Source organism: Pongo abelii, chromosome 3 (assembly GCF_028885655.2).
Source record: "Pongo abelii isolate AG06213 chromosome 3, NHGRI_mPonAbe1-v2.0_pri, whole genome shotgun sequence".
NCBI lineage: Eukaryota > Metazoa > Chordata > Mammalia > Primates > Hominidae > Pongo > Pongo abelii.
Window position 1 is genome coordinate 115703457 of NC_071988.2, and position 21773 is coordinate 115725229.

Genomic DNA, 21773 nt, shown 5'->3' on the forward strand with positions numbered 1-21773 from the left:
GTCTCTCAACTCAAAGCCTTCTTAATAGTTCTTTGCTGTCAAGCCTTCTTCACATTACTCTCATGGAGGTCTTTCTAAACAGGAACTCTCTAAAACCCTGCGATAGCTTTTTAATGCCCATAAGTTCAGTTTAGAACGCATCAAAATGATTCATACCCTTACTGCCTTCCTGTTCAGACTTGTCTGTTGCTTCTCTAGGTTCTGACATGTGAATTTATCTTTCCATTAAAACAGTTCTTTTATTATTTCTGGCTTCTTACTCCATAAGGAATTACTAGGTCTTAGATTTTATTAGTCTTTTTGTGATGAGTGCCCATGAATTTCTGTTGTTTCCCTTGTTTATACCAGAGGTTATGCTTGAAATCGTTACTTGTGTTTCCCAGTGTTCATAGACCACAAGGACAGGGGCTGTGTCTGTCTCCCAGATAATTCAACAGTTAGAGTAATTTCTGTTAAAAAAAAAAAGAAAGAAATGGTAGTTGGTTACAGAAAAAAAGTTTATTTTGAAATTTTAAGGTCTTAAATTATTTTATTTAGGGAGGTACTAGTTATACAGTGAAAAGAGCATGGACTTTTTCTCTTACCCAGCTTTGTGATGTTGGAAATTGAACCTTAGTTTTTTCATCTAGATTTGGTAGACTAGTCTTGGTAGTTGTTACAAGGATTTAATGAGTTACTGAATAAAAGGTATCTAATAGTTACTAGCACATAAATGGCACCTAATGTATGTTCATTCCTTATTTCCTGATTAATTTGTTGGGTTTCTCTCACATTTACATATATTACACACACATACTGCAATCAGCATGAGATTGGTTTATGGCCTATAATTTTTGGTTGCATTTAAAAATAAAAGTATTTTAGCTAAAAGTTCTAATAGAACCTCCTTAAGACACTGATTGTTATCTATACTGCTGCTTATGAATAGATCTTTCCCCTGAAAAGCACAAAATAGGGGAAGTAGGAGATCATATTGTGATTATGAATTTTGTCCCTGTGAAAAATATAGAGTATGCAAATAAACTTAGTAATTTACAGTGCCATTTTTGAAGTGCTAAGAATAGATTGGATATTTTGTATATTTCCAAGTTATTCTAGGATAAATATGGAAAATGTATATTGCTATAAACTGTATTTTATTTAATTATCTTAGTATATCCAGAAAGCACTTAATTACTGCTTGAGCTTTTTGCTGAACTTAGAAATACTGTGATCACAGTGATTTCTTAGAGTTGTTAATGTGATTCTTGTTATAACTTGGAAAAATATGCTAAATAGGATGACATGAATAAAAATCATGTGTGGTATTTTCCTAATAGATGGTTTTATTTCAGTTTCCTAGATTTAGTTCTGGCTTATGGGATTTTCATTTTTGTCCCAAGTATTTCAAATAGCTTTTGGGCTTTCTCATCCTTTCCACTAAAAATATTTTTTGTCATGTTTTATAGAACATATATTTTCAGCTATCTATCTGAAAAATTCTAGTTCTGATATGGCTTTTACATATGAAGTATTCAGTGCCTCCTTTTGAAAAATAAATACAACTATATTTTGAAAGAAGTTCTGTGAGTTTTCACAGAGAACCATTTATAGTATTATATTGAAATTGGTTTTTAAAAACCTTATCTAATTATTTAATTGGTCATAGTTAACTTTTGATTCATGTGATATCTCTCCATGTAATAGTCTCTGTTTAGAAGTAAAGTATCAAGTGACAAATAATTAGAGTTTTGAAAACTTGCGGGGCTACACTTTGATGATAGATGTGGAAAAATTCTTTTAAGATTAATCTTAATATGTAATAGTCATAGGAAATGACAAGTAGAGGTGAGAGATCAGATTTGCAGTGACTACATTTGATACTATTACCTTTGGTATTAGGGAAAAGTGAATTTAAGATTTTGAAATGTTTTTAAAAACTTGATAGGAGATAGTAACAATTACTTGTGAATGTTTCTCCTATAAGAGAATAGCTGCCAGGGTCAAAGTAACAAGTTTGGGATTATGCATTTTTTGAGGTAAGATATATTTTACTTTAACATAATGAGTTTGATGTGTGACAGTAGAATATAAAAGTGAAACATGTAGCAACTCAAATATAAACATGAATCAGATTCTCTTAGTAGTTGACTATAAGCTCATTAAGTAAAAGTTTAAATTAGCAAACTTGTTTTCCTCATAAAGAAATCAGGATTGCCTTTCTCTTTCCTAGATCTGAACTATTCAATTATTTTTCTTTTTATGCCATAGTTCACAAAGATGTCCAAAACTAATGGCTTATCAGAAGATTTGATATGGCACTGTAAAACACTGATTCAAGAAAGAGATGTAGTTATAAGGCTTATGAACAAATGTGAAGACATTTCAAATAAATTGACCAAACAAGTTACCATGCTTACTGGAAATGGAGGTGGATGGAACATAGAACAACCTTCCATTCTAAACCAAAGGTAATCTTTGTTGAATATATTTATTCATATTTTATCTCAATTGTACAAAATGTCTGAACTTATTTCTGTATCATGCCTAGAAAGTGATATGGCAACTAGTGGTAGGAGAGAACCCCTAGGTTTTCTGTAATGGCACATAAGTGGACTATGAACTGTTTTTCATTGATTTCCCCCACCCCCAAGTAGGGTATTTTATTCTATCATATCATTATAAATTAAAGGGAGGGATGGTATGATACTATATGACCAGTGTCTTTTTTGCCTGATAACAGGTAATTGTTTGTATAATCAGAGAAAGTGAAAAAGTGGTTTTAGTTACTCCTATACACAAATTTGATGTCCTAAAAAAAGTCAGCTGCTTAATTGCATCAGCATAAAAACTCCTTTCCTAGCCCATTTTCTTTTTAATCATAAATAAAATGAAATGATATCCCAGACTGTGATGAAATGTTTTAAATGATAAGGCCAGCTTTTTAAATCTCCTTTTGGGGTAGAAATACATCAGCAAGGGAAAGGACAGATACTTTGATTAAATAGATCATATAAGTCTACATATTTCCCCAATTTGCTGCTTTCAATAAAATACTTGCCAGAATTCGTGCAAAAAAAAAATACTGTCTAGTGGCCAGTACATATTAAAATGGTTTTTGTAATTGTGATCGCCCACATCTTGCATGTTGTTGGCGGATTGGGGTGGGGGAAATTGTGTTGAACTTCATTTAAAAGTTTGTATATTTTTAAGTAGTTTGGAGACTCAGAACTGTTCAGAATACTTCCCTTTTTAAAAAAAAAATATAAAACTGTTAATAGTACGATATTTATAGTGGCAAAACCATGGAAACAAATGGAGTTCCTAAAATTAGGGAATAATTGAAATGAATTATGGTATATCCATACTTTGCACTGTTACACAACTTTCAGAATGAGTTACATCTGTTCAAGGTATTTCTGATAGGTTAAGATTAGCAGTAGGATCTCATTAAATTAATTGCCTTAGTTGCTGATTTTATTTACTTCTGATATTTTTCTAAGTTAATGATCAAAGCATATTTGCTGATCATTGGTTAATAATTTAAAATCAAGGTATGGAAAAAAAAAACAAGATGATTACTGGCCTTTAATAGTAAGCTACAATCTTTTCTGTGCCCTTCTAGGGTGCTATGGGATGGTGTAGGGAAACGTGATGCAGTTCCCACAAAGAAGCTCTTTTCTCTGTTGCATAGAAAGAACTATATCAGCAAATTTCATCTCCTAAAAGTGTAGTTGGAGCTGCTGCTTCTTGTTCTCCAGCATTGGATATGGGGAGTTCTTCACTCTACAAGACTTACCCAGTTGAGTCTACTTTATCATAATTTGGATTTTTAAAAATCAAGTGCTTTATTGCATCACTTTAAAAATTTCTCTCTTAAAACCACATTCACAAAGTCCTGTTACTTGTAAATAGTTTGATCAGGTAATAAACTATCCTTTCCATTAGACTGAGGATTTTTTAAATGAAATACTTAATAGATGAGAAAAATAGTTGTTGTTGTTGTTTTTTTAAGTGCTTGTTGGATCTTATCCAAAGTACAACTTCTAAAACCTATATGGATAGTCTCTTTAGAGTTTATTTAAGTGCACTTTTAGGGGTTAGAATTTGTTGTCTTGATTTTTGTTCTTCAGCCAAGGTAAGAGTTGCATAAGCAATTTTTACTTGGTGTACTGGCCAGGCATTGTGGGTACTTAGTATGTAGACATTTAAAGTTGTCTCCTTGCTTTAGTAAAGGATTTATTAGCACAGGAAAATATTAGACTATCCTGATGAATAACCTATCATGCTTGCATTTTTCTCTAAACAGAACAAGTTCTTCATGACGAAGTTTACTTTGCTACAAACTTGCAAATTTATGTGAATTGTAGGAGAAGAAAATTTGCCTTTTAGAAATACAGATATTCCGGAATTCCTTGTGAAAAATGATATCTTTATAGGGAAAAGCTAAAGTTTTCATATGTACTTCAAAACCATTACATTCATAATCTTTATTTTAAAATGTCAAAATTTAAATTGCTTAAAATATAATACAGTGAGGAAAAAGAAAAAAAATCCTTAGTATTTCTCCTGTTGTATTCTTACTATAGATGTAGCAATGTCTAAAGCTTTAGTTAATTAATCTATAATTTATTAGCCTTAAACTAAAAAGATTTCTCACATGTTCAAAATACAATATATTTAATCAAGTGTGTCTTGCCTTTTGAGCTAAATCTGCCAAGGTTCTTCTGATCTTGTTCATCCTGAACTTGACAGCATGGTTCCTACCCTGTTCTTACACAGGAGCTCTGAGACCATTTGACAGTGATGTGAATGCAAATTAACACTGCAGATGTAGTTTCACTAACTCAAAAGTAGTAGGATGTAAATGTTTTAGTTTGAACATTTCTTGTCACTACAAACTAATGTTGTGGTAGTATTTGCAGCAGCCATGTCATACTTACGGGACATAAACTTTTGGTCGGACAGCATCCGTAACCTGTTTTCTATGAACTGCTTTAAACAAGTCTCTCTAGCCCTGTATTTCTGTATTTTAAACTCAAATTTATCACATCACATGTACCCCTGTTGTTTCTATTTTATGCCTTTCTCACCTTTGAAAATAATTTTGAAACTAGTTTCTCTGGCAGATTTAAACCCAATTGAATTATCAGACTGTGGAGAAATCATAGTAACTCTGGAGGGAATTTTTTTTTTCCCCTAACAAAACAATAACTTCAAAATAGCCTGTTGCCTCATTTTCTTTCATTATCTCAGAAAATCTTTAAATCACTTTTTTCCTTAGTGAGAGATAAAAAATCTTCAGTTCAGAGATATTTTAATATTCTGTTGAGAAGAAAGCACTTAACTTATTCAGAAGACCTGAGCAAATCCCCAAGTTCTTAACAGTAAATTGGTGGTTCAGATTTATATTTGGTCATGAAAATTCTTAGAAAACTGTGAAGCGTCAAAATAGATGGGAAATATGATTATATAGCATCTAAATATTAGAACCAACTAGAAAAGAATATAGGTATCCTATTTTTAAATGTCATTATAATAAATGGGTTCAGAGTCTATCAAAATTGCATTTTCTTTGGTCCTTTTACATGCTGAGAAAGGATCTGTAATTGGCAGCAGTTCCGTGATAGTAAGCAACAAAGCCACTTGTAATTTAGACAAATCTAACAGAACAGCAAACATATATACACATTAATACTTTATATTTTTATAACAAATATTTCAATATAATAAAACCATTTCATGTCCTGATCAAAACACCTTACCATAATTTGTCATTTTGAATAAAACAATTTTATTTAAATTTTAAAAATCTGTGTAGTCGTTTTTTAAATTTCCTCATCACTTTTTAAAATTTGATGTTATAATGAGTATTTTGACACTTAAATAGACTCTTTTCCCAATGTGTGTTGGTGATGAAGAATTTCAGTAATTTTTGTTTATTAAGAATATTTCGTGGCTATTTGTGATAGGTTGTATGTTGAGATGGCATGTGGGTCCTTGGCTGCATTTATAAGTGATGTATGCCTACCTTATCAAGTTTCATTAGTCGTAAATTGTGAGCCTTATGTGAATAGGATGACTAAAGAATTGGGAAGGATGCATAAAAATAATGGAAACCTCAGTGTTGTGTTGACCGTAGGATGGGTGGGTCAGGATGAAAGAGAATTTTTTCATTTCTACTATTTACTGGTTAAGTGCTGAGCTCTGGATCACACCTGGATTGGATACTGGCACTACCATTGCAGATACAGATTTGGTTAGCTGCATGACCTTGGGCAAGTTACTTAACTTCTGTGAGCTCCAGTGAGCTTCTCATCTGTAAAATGCAGATAATTAATATTTCCTATTTTTAATATGGATTAAATGAAATAATAATGTATATTAAGACCATAGCATAGTCTGAAATATGGTAAATATTCCAGTTTTAGCATTTACTGTCACCATTATAGTAGAAATAATTGTTTTGGATCCGGAAATTAAAATGTCTATGATAACATGTTCTATTTATTACTACTTTTATAGTAGTAGCATTGAAATTATATTGATTGGGAAAGCAAAGACCTTTTTTAAAATTCAGCAAAAGAATTATAAAGACCTTAGAAATACTGCTTTTTCTCCTACCTATACTTTTAGTTGTATTAAATGGGAAGTGTTTTATAAGTTGCATACCCCACAGTTAAAACATAGATTCTGATTTAAGATGGACATGATTCAACTACCTGTTCTTCACTCAGCTCTAATTATGTCTTGATTTCAGAGTTTGATCCTTCAACAATTTATTATACTATAGCTATGTCCAGACCCTTCCCTGTGTGCAAACAGGATATATGCAAGAGGAAATTAAGGGGACAGGATAAAAGCTGGAGAATGGGAGGCATGGCCTTGTCCTATGTTTTCACATTAATGTAAGGTGTTTTAGTGAATATGAGAATAGGCTTTGGAGTGAGATCAACATCCTGAATTAAAATCTTAGTCTTAACACTTTGTAGCTATGCAACCTCAGGCAAATTAAGTTTTTTTTTGTCTGTTAAAGTGATGATAGTAACTACTTTATGGGATTTTTAAAGGGTTAAATGAGGTGATGTTTGAAAAATGATATCTGTGCCTATGTATAATAGATGTTCAATAAGTGATAACTGTTAATAGTTTTTAACCATTTGTACTATTGTTTTCATTCTTTTTTGTTGTTGTTGTTGTTGTTGTTGTTATTGAGACAGGGTCTGGCTCTGTCACCCAGGCTGAAGTGCAATGGCATGATCTCAGCTCACTATAACTTCTGCCTCCTAGGCTCAGGTGATCCTTCCACCTCAGTCTCCTGAGTAGCTGGGACTACAAGCATACGTCACCATGCCCGGCTAATTTTTTTTGTATTTTTGGTAGAGACAGCGTTTTGTCATGTTGCCCAGCCTGGTCGCGAACTCCTGAGCTCAAGCAATCTGCCCACCACAGCCTCGCAAAGTGCTTGGATTACGGACATGAGCCACTCTTTTCATTCCTTATAACTCTGCCATATTACTTTCCAAACAGTTCATTCTCAGGGATTAGTCTGTTTATGTGTTTCCACATTAAATAAGGTTTTTGACACTTGCATGCTACTTTCTACTCACTGATGTTCACTGTCTTTTAGCATTTGCTAAAACATCAGTGAACATCAGTGAGTAGAAAGTAGCATGCAAGTGTCAAAACAAATAATTTTGCTAAACGTGTGCTGTGTACATTTGTACGTAGTACGCACGTAATACACACATACATGCGTGCTTCAGAATTATACATACCACTGATATTAGGAGTGATTGACACACATTCAGAAAGTGTTTATTAAACCTACCTGGCCAAAGTAGCAAATTATGTTTGCGTTTTTTTTTGTCCTAATACTTTTAAGTTCTTTAATGTGCTAAAAATCAAATCACCACAATTCAATTTTCTAGTATAAATACTAGCTTAGTAATATATTATCATAGTTAATATTCTAATCATTTATGGAATTAATTTGAAGGTACTATATTATGACCAAATATGGAAATGCTTGATTCTTATTGCCAGAAGAAATAAATAAGAATAGACAATAAAGTTTGAGAAGATCTGAAAAATCATTTATGTCTTGGGTTCATTTTTTTAAGTAGGGTGTACATAGCATCTAACAGTTAAAAGGTAAGATTAGACCTAGGCATTTTAGTTTTTATGTGCATTGTAATAACTAATAGAAATATAAATGTGTAATATTTGGTAACTCTCTCTTTACCAGTTTGTCACTCAAGCCCTATCAGAAGGTTGGTTTGAATTGGCTGGCATTGGTACATAAACATGGACTTAATGGCATTTTGGCAGATGAAATGGTAAGTGTACTTTATTTCTAAGATTTGTTGTTCAAAGTGTCATTAAAAGGTATTCTTGCTGTCATTTAAAACATGAAACTTTTTTTTGCTACTGTAGTTAACTACTGCCACCTCAGTATCTTATATTTTATCTCATCTTTGTTTTTGGTATCGAGTTAGTTCTACCCTCCTCACTCCTCCCCAAGATGAAGATAGATTTATTGTCTTTCTGATTATCAGATTAGTAAATACGTTACAAACATAGAAATACAAATTAAAAAATCAAAATCAAAGTCACCTACAATTCCACCACTTAAACAAGAACTAGTTTGGTGTCTTCTTTTCTAGATACTACCTTCTGCAGATGTTGTGTATGTACATGTGTACGTACATACATATATGTAATATATGTGCTTTTTCTACAGCTGCCTTTAAAATTGTAACTTAGATCCCTGTCCTTGTCAGTGAATAAATCCACATATATATCAGCAACATCATTTCAGCTATTTTATTTTTATTAGAGGTCTCTCCGGGTCTCTGTTCTTTCTCAAATCATATTTCCTTAAAGCTGAGTTCACGAAGTTTGTTATAGCCAGTAGTCCAGATGTTGTCATGTGGAAACTTGACCTTTAATCTAACATCTCTATTCCTCCAGCTATAGTTTTTTGAAGGGTATATGTAAAATGAGTCATGTTCAGCAAAGAAAATGTTACACTGTGTGTTGGATTCCTAAAATAAAAGTTAACACAGATAATGATATTTGTTCCCTAATTAGCCTCTAGGAAAGTAATCTTTAGCATTATAAGATATTTTCCCATGTATATTTTATACTGTCATTAAAACAGAGATACTGTTATCTAATAGAAAAGAATAATATTCACAGGATTTCAAAATACTTACAGAAATTACAGAAGATATATCATTTCAGTTGTGTGACTGCACTTGGAAATCAGACCTGGGTTTGGGGTCCCCAGCTTTGCCTTTCAGGAGCTATCCGATCCTTTCCAGTTGACCTAATCTCTCAAAACTAATAATAAAATGTAGATAGTTTTTATATCATAAGATTGCATTTACTATCAAATGAGGTATATATTATGTGAAACTATTTTTGTAACCTGTAAAGCTCAACATAATATTTATAAGTTGATGGCTTAGTCAGCTAGCATTGCCATAACAAAATACCACAGACTAAGTGGCTTAAACAACAGAAATTTGTTCTTCACAATTCTGGAGATGGACAGTCCAAGATCAGTGTATTGGTAGCTTGCGTTTCTCCCGAGTCCTCTCTTTGACTTGAAGACAGCCACTTTCTTACTCTGTCCTTATGTGGCCTTTTCTGTGTATGTACACATGCCTGATATTTCTTCTTACAAGGACAGTCATATTGGGTTCAGGCCCCACACTTATGAACTCGTTTAGCCTTAATTTCCTCCTGAAAAGCCGTGTCTCTAAATACAATGGCATTGGGGGTTATGACTTGAATGTATGTATTGTCAGTGGGAAGGAGGTGGACACAACTCAGTCCACAACAGTTGGTAGCATTCAGTTCCCCTGAGGAGCTGTATCTCCTAAGTATCTTTTTAAAACCAATGTTTTAATGATGTCTAATTTAGTTGCAGTAAAATGTACAAATATACAGCTTAGTGACTTTTTACATATATGTACACCCATGTGACTACTACCCAGAGCAGCTTTTCCATCATCCCAGAAAGTTTCTCATGCTTTTTTCCAGTTGCTGCTACCACTATTCTTATACCTGTCGCCATGGATTTTTTTCTGGTTATGCAGTATATGCAGTATACTCTATACTATTTGTTTTTGGTTCATTTGGTGCAACATAATGTTACTGAGATCCATCTGTGTTCTTATATGTATCAGTAGTTTTTTTGTTTTTGTTTTTGTTTTTTTAAATTGCCATGTGGTATGGTAGTCCATGGTATAAATACAGTGCAATTTGTTGATCTTCTTCTGTTGGATATGAATATTTAGGTTATTTCTTTTCTTTTTTCTTTCTTTCCTTTTTCTTTTTAAGCAGGTGCTTGCTCTGTCACCCAGGCTGGAGTGCAGTGGCCCACTCTCAGCTCACTGCAGCCTTGACCTCTTGAGCTTAGGCAATCCACCCACCTCAGCCCTCCCGAGTATCTGGGATCACAGACATGCGCCACCATGCCCGGCTAACTTTTTAGTTATTTTAGTATTTAGTATTTAATATTTAGTAATACTAAATAGCCCGGCTATTTAGTATTTTTGTAGAGATGAAGTTTTGCCATGTTGCCCAGGCTTGTCTCAAACTCCTGGGCTCAAGTGATCCACCTGCCTCAGCATCCCCAAGTTCTGGGATTACAGGCATGCACCACGGCACCCAACCTATTTAGGTTATTTCCAGTGTTTGGCTATTAAGATAAAACTATGAACATTCTTACCCAAGTCCTTTTGCCAACATAAGCGCTCATATCTCATGATTATATTCTTAAGGGTAGAGTTGCTGGGATAGATTAGGCATATGTTTCCTCCATTTAGTCATGGGACATTGCCCTCAAACCATTCAGTGGATATTAAGCATTCACTGTGTATAAGCAATAACCAAAATTATATCCTTTCCATGCAATGCAAAAAGTCTTCCATATTAATGTGTATTGTATATGAACTAGCAATGAAGATCTAGCCACTGCTCAGTAAAGTAAGTTATAGCATCATTTGGAGATTATAATCAATTCTGTCATTTGAGAACTAAGAACGTAGTAGAAATTCCTTTAGAGTTGCATTATGGGAAATCAAAAGTGAATACAGCACAGAATTACTGCTTTTTCTTTTGTATTTTTATGTATTTATTTTTTGTTTTAAAGTGTTATATATTGTCTTTTAAACTTTTTAGGGCCTAGGAAAAACTATTCAAGCCATTGCATTTCTGGCATACCTCTATCAGGAGGGTAATAATGGTCCTCATTTGATCGTTGTTCCAGCTTCAACTATAGGTTTGTAATACTGGAGACAACTGTATTTAACTTTATCATGTTTTATATAGGTAGAAGAGAGTGTGTGTAAGGGTGTGTGTCGGAGGGGTGTCGTGGTTTCTTAGTTTGTAGAGATGAATATTAATTTTATGGTCTCTTTATACTTTTCTCCTTTGTTTATATATGTGTGTTTGATTATATTGGTAGTCTTTTAAAAAGAACTCAAATGTAAGTCAGTTTTAAAATTATAGACCAAGGACGATTTATATTGGTTTCATAATACTTTTAGTTACTTTTAAAGTGACTAAGAGAAAATGAGTACTTTCAAATGTAGAATTAAACAGATACGTAATTAATTCCTACACATATAACTGTTCCATTCTTTCTCAATTTGTTGGATGCAGAAGTTAGAATAAGAGAATATTTGTACATGTGAATGTAACAAAGAAAACCCCCTTCTCTTTAAATTGGAGGTTAATAATCAACTGTAAATATAATATTTGGTCATCTGCCCTTCATTTTGATGTCTCACAAAACCTCAAGATCATTTTACATAGGTTTCATAAGGAGTAATATTGTAAAGGGTCTGTAATGAAAACAATCACCATGGTATTTATATTTTAATTTTTAATTTTTTTTTTTTTATTTTTAACACAGTCTCGCTGTGTCACCCAGGCTGGAGTGTGGTGGCTCAATCTTGGCTCACCGCAACCTCCGCCTCCCAGGTTCTTGTGCCTCAGCCCCCCGAGTAGCTGGGATTACAAGCGCCCACCACCATGCCTGGCTGATTTTTGTATTTTTAGTGGAGATGGGGTTTCACCATGTTGGCCAGGCTGGTATCAAACTCCTGACCTCAGGTGATCCACCCGCCTCAGCTTCCCAAAGTGTTGGGATTACAGGCATGAGTCACCTTGCCAGGCCAGTATTTACATTTTATAAAAGACTGATTTCTAAGTAGCACTTGTCAAAGTTTAGTGTTCATTTAACCGTGTGAACATACCCTATTGTAGCAGTTGCAAATAATGTCTCTTCTGTTCCATAGATAACTGGTTAAGGGAAGTTAATTTATGGTGCCCTACTTTGAAGGTGCTCTGTTACTATGGTAAGAATATGTCATTCTGCTTTTAACTTTGGAAATTAAAAATAAAGTACAGCACAATAAATACAGTCAAAATGTGTTTATTGTTTTTAAATTCTAGGTTCTCAAGAAGAACGTAAACAAATTAGATTTAACATTCATAGTAGATATGAAGATTACAATGTAATTGTGACCACGTAAGTATTGAGAAATTTGGGGAAGATGGATATTTATGCAGCCCCCAAATTTAAAAAAGAAATTGTAGTAGTACTATGTAGGAAAGTTTATGCTGTTAACTGTGATACGAAAGTAATGGAATGACTAATGTTGAGGATTCAGGCATTTTTTTTTTTTTCTTTTATTATTATTATTATTATTATTATTATTATTATTATACTTTAGGTTTTATGGTACATGTGCGCAATGTGCAGGTAAGTTACATATGTATACATGTGCCATGCTGGTGCACTGCACCCACCAACTCGTCATCTAGCATTAGGTATATCTCCCAATGCTATCCCTCCCCCCTCCCCCCACCCCACAACAGTCCCCAGAGTGTGATGTTCCCCTTCCTGTGTCCATGTGTTCTCATTGTTCAATTCCCACCTATGAGTGAGAATATGCGGTGTTTGGTTTTTTGTTCTTGCGACAGTTTACTGAGAATGATGATTTCCAATTTCATCCATGTCCCCATAAAAAATGATGAGTTCAGGCATTTTTTAGTTTGGTGTGTAACACCCATATAGGAGGTTTTTGTTAGTGCATCACCTCATTAATGGTGACTATAAAAAGGTTTTGCCTACTTATTGAAAAAAGTCGTCTTGTAATAGTAATTTCTCAGTTAAGCTTAAAGTAAAATTTGAGATATCCCACCAAAATTATTTATATTTTTAACTTACAAATAAGTATCTATAATAAATACAATGAAATTTCATTTTCTCAATGAAAAATTTGAGCTAGGGCAGAAATAAAAATGAAAAATAATACTAATAATACTACTTGATAGTAATCGTTCGATGTAAATATCTTGCACAGAACTTAATGCTCTTGGTGTTACATTTATTATTTGATTTATTTAAAGTTCTCTTTTAATTGTAGTTATTATTTCTCTCTACTGGCTTCTTGTGTAGGAGTCTGTTCTTTAACAATTCATGCAGAATTTTGTTTTTTCTTAATAAAACAGGCTCCATATGCAGACTCAAGCTGCTAGCTATTAACTATTATTTCTTGGATCTACTCTGCTAGTTTAATAAAATATTATGTTTTAAAGAGAAACATGTTTTAGCTTCATGTTCTTTTTTGTACTTATTAAAATATAACGCTTCATGGAGCAGATTACTTATAAGTTATACCCAAATTGACCTCCTTCCGGGTATGTAGAAGTTGTCCGATTGTAACATTAACATTTTCTTTTTTTTTTTTTTTTTTTTTTTTTTTTCCGAGACGGAGTCTCACTCTGTCCCCCAGGCTGGAGTGCAGTGGCGCGATCTCGGCTCACTACAACCTCTGCCTCCCGGGTTCACACCATTCTCCTGTCTCGGCCTCCCGAATAGCTGGGACTACAGGCGCCTACCACCACGCCCGGCTAATTTTTTATATTTTTAGTAGAGACAGGGTTTCACTGTGTTAACCAGGATGGTCTCGATCTCCTGACCTTGTGATCCGCCCGCCTCGGCCTCCAAAAGTGCTGGGATTACAGGTGTGAGCCACCGCGCCCAGCCTTTTAACATTTTCTTTCAATTATGTATTGCAGCTTTCATAGCTTGGTTACAGTGTACATCAATAATTATTAAATACAAATACGTCAGTGTTTATTTGAGTATCACCCGTGTCTAGTGCTGTGCTTTAAGTACTGGCTGTTAGAAATGTGTAAATAAAAAATGATTTTATAAGACATTAAATTTCACTAGACTCCAAGCTCTTAAAGGTATAACCTTAGAGATGTTTTTTCTTTTGGTGACAGATATAACTGTGCGATCAGCAGTTCTGATGACCGTAGTCTGTTTCGACGGCTGAAACTTAATTACGCAATTTTTGATGAGGGCCATATGCTGAAGAATATGGGCTCCATTCGCTACCAGCACCTTATGACAATTAATGTAAGAGAATGTTTGTAAAGTTTTCCAAATTACCATAAAATTTAGATTACGTAATTTAATATATGTAGTATTCTTTATTAGCAGAATTTGTATTATGTAATTTAATATATGTAGTAGTCTGTGTTAGCAAGTTTTTTCTGTAAAAGGGAAGATAGTAAATATTTCACCCTTTATGGACTAGAAGGCCTCTGTCACGTATTCTTTGATTTTGTTTTTTAACAACCCTTTAAAAAATTATTAGGTCATAAGCCATAATTTACCTGTTCTATATGTTAAACTATTTATAAATAATCTTTCATCACCTCATAAAGGTGATATGAGGACACAAGTTACCTACTTATAAAATAAGACCAATGGTTTTCGTATTCATTGTTATTGATAATAGCAGACATCAATTATTTAAATTACTATATCATTCATCAGAGAATGTTAAATTATTAATAATGGTTTTAATTTATCTCTCCTCCCTTCACCTTTCACTGGGGAGGATAGACATGAAAGGAGTAGCTCTTTAAGAAAAAGCTAATATAAATTTTACCTTTATTCACAGGCAAATAACCGTTTGCTGCTCACAGGCACGCCTGTGCAGAATAATCTGTTAGAACTCATGTCGCTGTTGAATTTTGTTATGCCACACATGTTTAGTAGTAGCACCAGTGAAATACGAAGAATGTTTTCCTCTAAGACAGTAAGCATAAGTGCATATTTTCTCCCAAATATGTTATTTGTGTTTTATCTGGGCCATTCTTCTGTTAAGTCTCTTTTGTTGTTTTCATAGTGCATATGCTCTATGAAGTAACTTTAAGTAGGTGATAACTCTATGTTTGGATTGGTTTGGAAACCAGCTAAAATATAATGGGGAAAAAAAAATAGCGATTTCCCTAATCAATGGCCAGAAGTCTTGGTTAATATCCTAATTTTCTGAAGGATGACGATTTTAAATTGATGAAGAACTCAGATATATAGTATGTGCAGAAAATTTGATCATTACATCATCTGTATCAAAATTGACTACGTAAATTAGTAACATTTCTTAATGGGTAAACTATAAAACTAGACAAAGCTAGAATATCCAGAAAATGCCTATGCTGAGAAATATATTTTGAAATAAAAGTTCATAAAACCAAAGTCACAACTAACAGCTACAGTAAAGAAATCCTCTTCACAAGAAAAGTTTTGTTACTTCTTTATTGTTTAGGAAAAGTAAGGTATAGTCTTCAAGAACTCCCAGATTTTTCAGTACCACGGTGTTTACACTGATTCTTGGCTCTCTTCCACATCACTAATCTTTTGCAAGAATTTTCTGTGATACTCGTCCACTGCAAATTAACTGCCTTTTAAACATTTACTAATTTGAATTCCCTCCCACTTAATGTACAGTGTTTTAAATGGCCTAGCAGATTTTATGAACCACTTTCTATGTTTAGTTCATAATATATGGAGGACTCCTTCACATCCTAGAATAAAATTCTACTTCTTAATTCTCCAGAATCACCAGTTTTGACTAAGTACTATTCCCCAGTTTTAGACCAAGTGATTTGCATCAGCCTGCACTGGCTTCCTTTTGGGGCCATTTTCCACAAAGAAATAAAGGATTTTCTACCCCCCACACTCCTCCTTACCCACACTTAGACACATTTTTAAATGAGAGTTATCTAGGTAATCGATTCATGACTCATCAGTTGATGACTTCTGAACACCCATCTAGTACAGTTCAAATTGATTACTTCAGTAGAGAACATGATTACGTATCATGAAACTTCAAAATACATAGGGAGCTTCAAGAAGTACATGGCAGCCCAGAATTCAGATGTGAAGTGCCTTCTAGAATGAATCAAGTTTCTACAGAAAATAACTCAGACTCTAGTGAAGGAGTTTTTATGCTGTGTAATAATACTGTTATTGCAATAATTTAAATGAATGAGTCCTAAAAGGATATGTTTTTATTTTGCTCAGAAATCAGCAGATGAGCAAAGTATATATGAAAAGGAGAGAATAGCACATGCAAAACAAATTATAAAGCCATTTATTCTCAGAAGAGTAAAAGAAGAGGTAATGCTTATCTACATGTTTTTTATTTTTATTGTTTTTAAAACTTAAGTTTTTCTCTTTACTAGAATGATTATCTTAAACTGTTTTTCTGTCTCAGGTTCTCAAGCAGTTACCCCCCAAGAAAGATCGAATTGAGTTGTGTGTAATGTCGGAGAAGCAGGAGCAACTCTATTTGGGTCTTTTCAACAGATTGAAAAAATCTATCAATAACTTGGGTATAATCTGATTTTTATGTGAAAAAGAAGCTTGTACTGGGGATGCATTTTGTTTAGTCATATAATGGGATTTGTGCATTTTAAAAAATTATCTGGAATTTGAGGAAATAATTTAAAAACTTAGTTGATATATTTCAACAGTTATCCGCTTGGTTTTATTTTTTACTGTGTTCTCTTTGGGTCACAGAGAAAAACACAGAAATGTGCAATGTCATGATGCAGTTGAGGAAAATGGCCAATCATCCTTTATTACATCGCCAATATTACACAGCTGAAAAACTCAAGGAAATGTCTCAGCTTATGCTAAAGGTAAGGATTTCATATTATGTTAACACTAAGCTTTAATAAGAGGTTAAGTTGTTAGGCTATAAGATTGGTGAACCCAGTGGGCATACTAAACCTTTAACTACATATTTAAGAAAAACTTTTTTTTTTTTTTCAGACCAGGTCTGGCTCTGTTGCCAAGGCGGGCAGTCTTGGCTCACTGCAACTTCTGCCTGCTGGGCTTAAGCCATCCTCCTGCGTTGGCCTGCTGATTAGCTGGGACTACAGACACGCACCACCATGCCCGGCTAATTTTTTTGTACGGATGGGGTTTTGCCATGTTGCCCAGGCTGGTTTGAACTCCTGAGCTCAAGCGATTCGCCCGCCTTGGCCTCCCAAAGTGCTGGAATTACAGGCATCAGTCACTGCGCTGAAACACGGAAAACACATTTTAGACTAAGTTCAAAATGATTTGGGGGACATAAGAACAAAGAAGGACTGATAACCTACATCATAAGTCAGCAAACTATGGCCTTACAGCAGTGACTATTTTTATAAATAAGGTTTTACTATAACACAGTCATGCCTGTTTTTGTTTTCTGGGACTGCTTTCTCACTACAGGGGCAGAGTTGAGTACTTGCCGTACAGGTCATTTTGCCTACAAAGCCTAAAATATGATCTGGCCCTTTACAGGAACAGTTTGCTAACTCCTAGTCTAGACTTCCATAATGCACTTCTTTATCATTTTATTTCTTTGTAATTTTAGCAATTACTCTTTATTTTTGCCTCTTTCACCTTTAACATTTTATCCTTATTTATCCTTACTGATCTTTGTGTTGAAAGCAACCCATTTTCTTCCTTTTCTTTTTTTTTTGAGATAGACTTTTGCTCTTGTCACCCAGGCTGGAATGCGATGGCATGATCTCTGCTCACTGCACCCTCCGCCTCCCAAGTTCAAGGGATTGTCCTGCCTCAGCGTCCTGAGTAGCTGGGATTACAGGCGCCTACCACTACGCCCAGCTAATTTTTGTATTTTTAGTAGAGATGGGGTTTCACCACGTTGGCCAGGCTGGTCTTGAACTCCTGACCTTAGGTGATTTACCCACCTCGGCTTCCCAAAGTGTGGGATTATAGGCATGAGCCACCGCACCTGGCCAACCCATTTCTTTTTAAATTTTTTTTTATTATTTTAAACTTACGGAGAATTTCAAACATTTATAAAAGTAGAATTGTATAATGAAATTATCTGCCCATGTTACTTCACCCCTTTGAAAGTTACCATTTGATAATGACACCACCCTTGTTTCATCTATACCCCAGACTTCTCCCCAGGGTTATTTTGAACCAAATTCTGGATGTTATTTCATCTGTAAATATTTTAGTATGTTATCTCTCAAACAGTAAGGACTTCCCCCCCTTTATTATACCTAAAAGATTAATATTAATTTTCCTTGATAAGTCTGTTACACTAAAAGGTTCTATGATTTAGGTATTTTATCAGGCGTAAACAGTTTTATTAAACTTTTCTGATCATATTATAAATTATTTTTAGTTTGAAGTATACTGTGTTTTGTTTTGTTTTAAGGAACCTACACATTGTGAGGCTAACCCTGACCTGATCTTTGAAGATATGGAAGTTATGACAGACTTTGAACTACATGTACTTTGTAAACAGTACCGACACATTAATAACTTTCAGTTAGACATGGACTTGATTTTAGATTCTGGAAAATTTCGAGTTTTAGGATGCATCTTGTCTGAATTGAAACAGAAGGTATTAAAGAAGAATGACGTTTCTTTTGTATTTTCTCAATTACTTAAACTTCTTAAAGCAATTCTGGCACACTGACTTGCTTGAATTAGCCTATGTCTGTTCTGCATTCTTCTAGAACTTAGTGTTTTGAACATTTTCTTGACGTATTTTCTTGATTACCTCCTTTCCTCTGTTGAACCTCAGACAAAAACAATAGAAAGTTAGTAGACTGTATCTGTATTGATGTTTTAAAAAAATCTTAATTGTCATTATTTCATAGGTGACAATCTGTATGTGTGCTTCAAAATTAGTTTTTAAAGACACTATTTGTTAAATAGTTATTTAAGTAATACTGCCGTTTATGTGTGAAATAGCCTAAATTTGTAAAATCACAGTCCAGATAGTACATACATAAGTAGTTGTCCACATTTTCCGACGTTTTTCTTATGAAAAGGAAGTAATTTAACTGTTCTTAAAATCAAAACTGAGAGCTAGCTTTTAGCCCTGAAGTTAAGGCAGTTTATTCATATATAGGCTACAATAAGATATATATCTTAGGTACTACTGATTTGTATTAAAGAAGCAGTTGATCATAGAGAATTTTCTGCAAATTTATCAACATGATGTAAGTAACACTTCTAACTGTTTAAACCTGTCAAGGCTTTGAGTAGTAAAACGATTTTTTCTATTTCTAATTCTTGTATGTATTTTCACAGGGTGATAGAGTTGTGTTATTTAGCCAATTTACCATGATGCTGGATATCTTAGAGGTTCTATTAAAACATCATCAGCATAGGTACCTCAGATTAGATGGAAAGACTCAGATTTCTGAAAGGTTGGTACACTTCATGTTAGTTACAAAAAAAAAACTCATTTATTATTATTGTTAGAATTTTAATTGTCAAACAATTGATAGTATTTTGTTGTTTTTATGTTTGATTACTTCAAATCATTACCTTAAAATAAGAGTAATTTCAGTGGTCAGGCATGGTGGCTCACACCTGTAATCCCAGCACTTTGGGAGGCTGATGCGGGCAGATTGGTTGGGCTCAGGAGTTCAAGACTACCCTGGACAACATGACAAAACCCTGTCTCTACTAAAAACACCAATAGCAACAACAGCAACAAAAATACCAGGTGTGGTGGTGCATGTCTATGGTCCCAACCAGGGAGGCTGAGGTGGGAGGATTGTTTGAGCCCCGGGGGGCGGAGGTTGCAGTGAGCCAAGATCGCACCACTGCACTGCAGCCTGGGTGACAGAGCGGGACCCTGTCTCAAAAAATAAACAATTTTCTTTTAAATTTTCTTTCTGAATTACATACAAATATATTTTGAAACAGCTGTTAGAATTGTATTTTTTATGGTTTTCACCTTTAAATTTTTTTCAAAGTCTAAAACACCTTATCTTTCATCAAGATTGTTTTAAAATCTTTCATATTTTAAGGGTAATTAAAGTTTTTTTAATTCCCAAAGGTTGTAAAGATTGACCTTAGTAAAGAAGGGATTGTCTTAATAAGGATGGAATTGCGTAGTATGTTTAAATTGCATTATATATTTTGATTTATTTTTTTTCTGTTGGCCAGAGTGGGTTTTTTTTCCCCCTGCATTAGACTAAAGGTAAAAATAGTGTTCTGGTTTTTTTTAAAAGAAGAGAATCCACTTATACAATTTGATCGTGAGGTCCTTGATTCATCAGAAATGTTGTCTGCCAGTAGGAGCTGATATACTTCTGAGAAGGTTAAAGATTGAAAAGCCATACACAGAATTTAAGCCACAAGTTTAAAAAGGACAAAATAGTCATTTAGGAATTAATTGAATCTGAATATTTGAATTGAAGTAAGAGTTGGTAGGGGTAGCAATATTGTAGAAAAGTTGGGGAATTGAGGAGGCTCTTCAGTGATATAGCCAGAGGACAAGTAACTGCAATACTAAGAGAAGTACATACATCTTCAGGTTTCTTTTTCATGTGATAATGATTGTTTTCCATTTTAATTACATTATACAACTTTTTAGTGAGATTTAACCTAATTTGTTTTATCTTACAGGATTCATCTAATTGATGAGTTTAATACCGATATGGATATCTTTGTGTTTCTGCTATCAACAAAAGCTGGTGGATTAGGAATAAATCTGACTTCAGCAAATGTTGTTATACTTCACGATATTGACTGTAATCCTTATAATGACAAACAAGCAGAAGATAGATGCCATAGAGTAGGCCAGACTAAGTAAGTGTTTTTAGTTGAAATGTATTTTTAATTCAGTGCCACTTTAATTTGTGTAGACCGTTAGAATATAGTGTTGGATGTCCTGCCTTAGTTTTTATTTTTTCAGCAAAGCATGGCTACTGATGTATTTTATACCAGCAGTGTTGAACATCAACTGCACTATGTAACCCTTCCATTTTCTAGTAATTATCCACCCGCATTCCAAATAGTTCTGCAGTTCATGAAGTATTAACAATTGACGGCCGGCTGCAGTGGCTCACGCCTGTAATCCCAGCACTTTGGGAGACTGAGGCGGGCGGATCATGAGGTCAGGAGATCGAGACCATCCTGGTTAACACAGTGAAACCCCGTCGCTAGTAAAAATACAAAAAATTAGCCGGGCATGGTGGCGGGTGCCTGTAGTCCCAGCTACTAGGGAGGCTGAGGCAGGAGAATGGCGAGAACCTGGGAGGCAGAGCTTGCAGTGAGCCGAGATCGCCACCACTGCACTCCAGCCTGGGCGATAGAGCAAGACTCCATCTCAGAACAAACAAACAAACAAAAAAATTGTCTACCCCTTTGAAAAAGATGAGTAATTAAAAAAACTTGCTTGTTAGATCAGTTAAGACCCAGACAAACTTGATAATGTACAAACTTGCTGGGCTGTCCTGTTACCCTTTAGGAAGTCAGTTGAGTTGTAAATTATTTTAGATGAATGGTACATTTTGACATTGGTCACAGCACGGTAAAGAGGTGAAGATAGCCGGGTGCGGTGGCTCACGCCTGTAATCCTAGCACTTTGGGAGGCCGAGGCGGGTGGATCACGAAGTCAGGAGATCGAGGCCATCCTGGC

At 34.4% G+C, this 21773-nt stretch overlaps 1 protein-coding gene across 2 annotated transcripts in view; it reads left to right on the forward strand.

Annotated features, from left to right (window-relative positions):
• SMARCAD1 (SWI/SNF-related, matrix-associated actin-dependent regulator of chromatin, subfamily a, containing DEAD/H box 1) overlaps positions 1-21773 on the forward strand; it is an 83600-nt gene that overhangs the window by 54645 nt on the left and 7182 nt on the right. For both annotated transcript variants that reach the window (XM_054553303.2, NM_001374139.1), the window contains 13 exon segments: positions 2251-2450; positions 8228-8318; positions 11173-11272; positions 12294-12353; positions 12451-12526; positions 14293-14428; positions 14979-15116; positions 16385-16480; positions 16578-16695; positions 16883-17004; positions 18546-18734; positions 19430-19548; positions 20759-20941. In XM_054553303.2, the coding sequence (XP_054409278.1) occupies positions 2251-2450; positions 8228-8318; positions 11173-11272; positions 12294-12353; positions 12451-12526; positions 14293-14428; positions 14979-15116; positions 16385-16480; positions 16578-16695; positions 16883-17004; positions 18546-18734; positions 19430-19548; positions 20759-20941 (1628 nt within the window).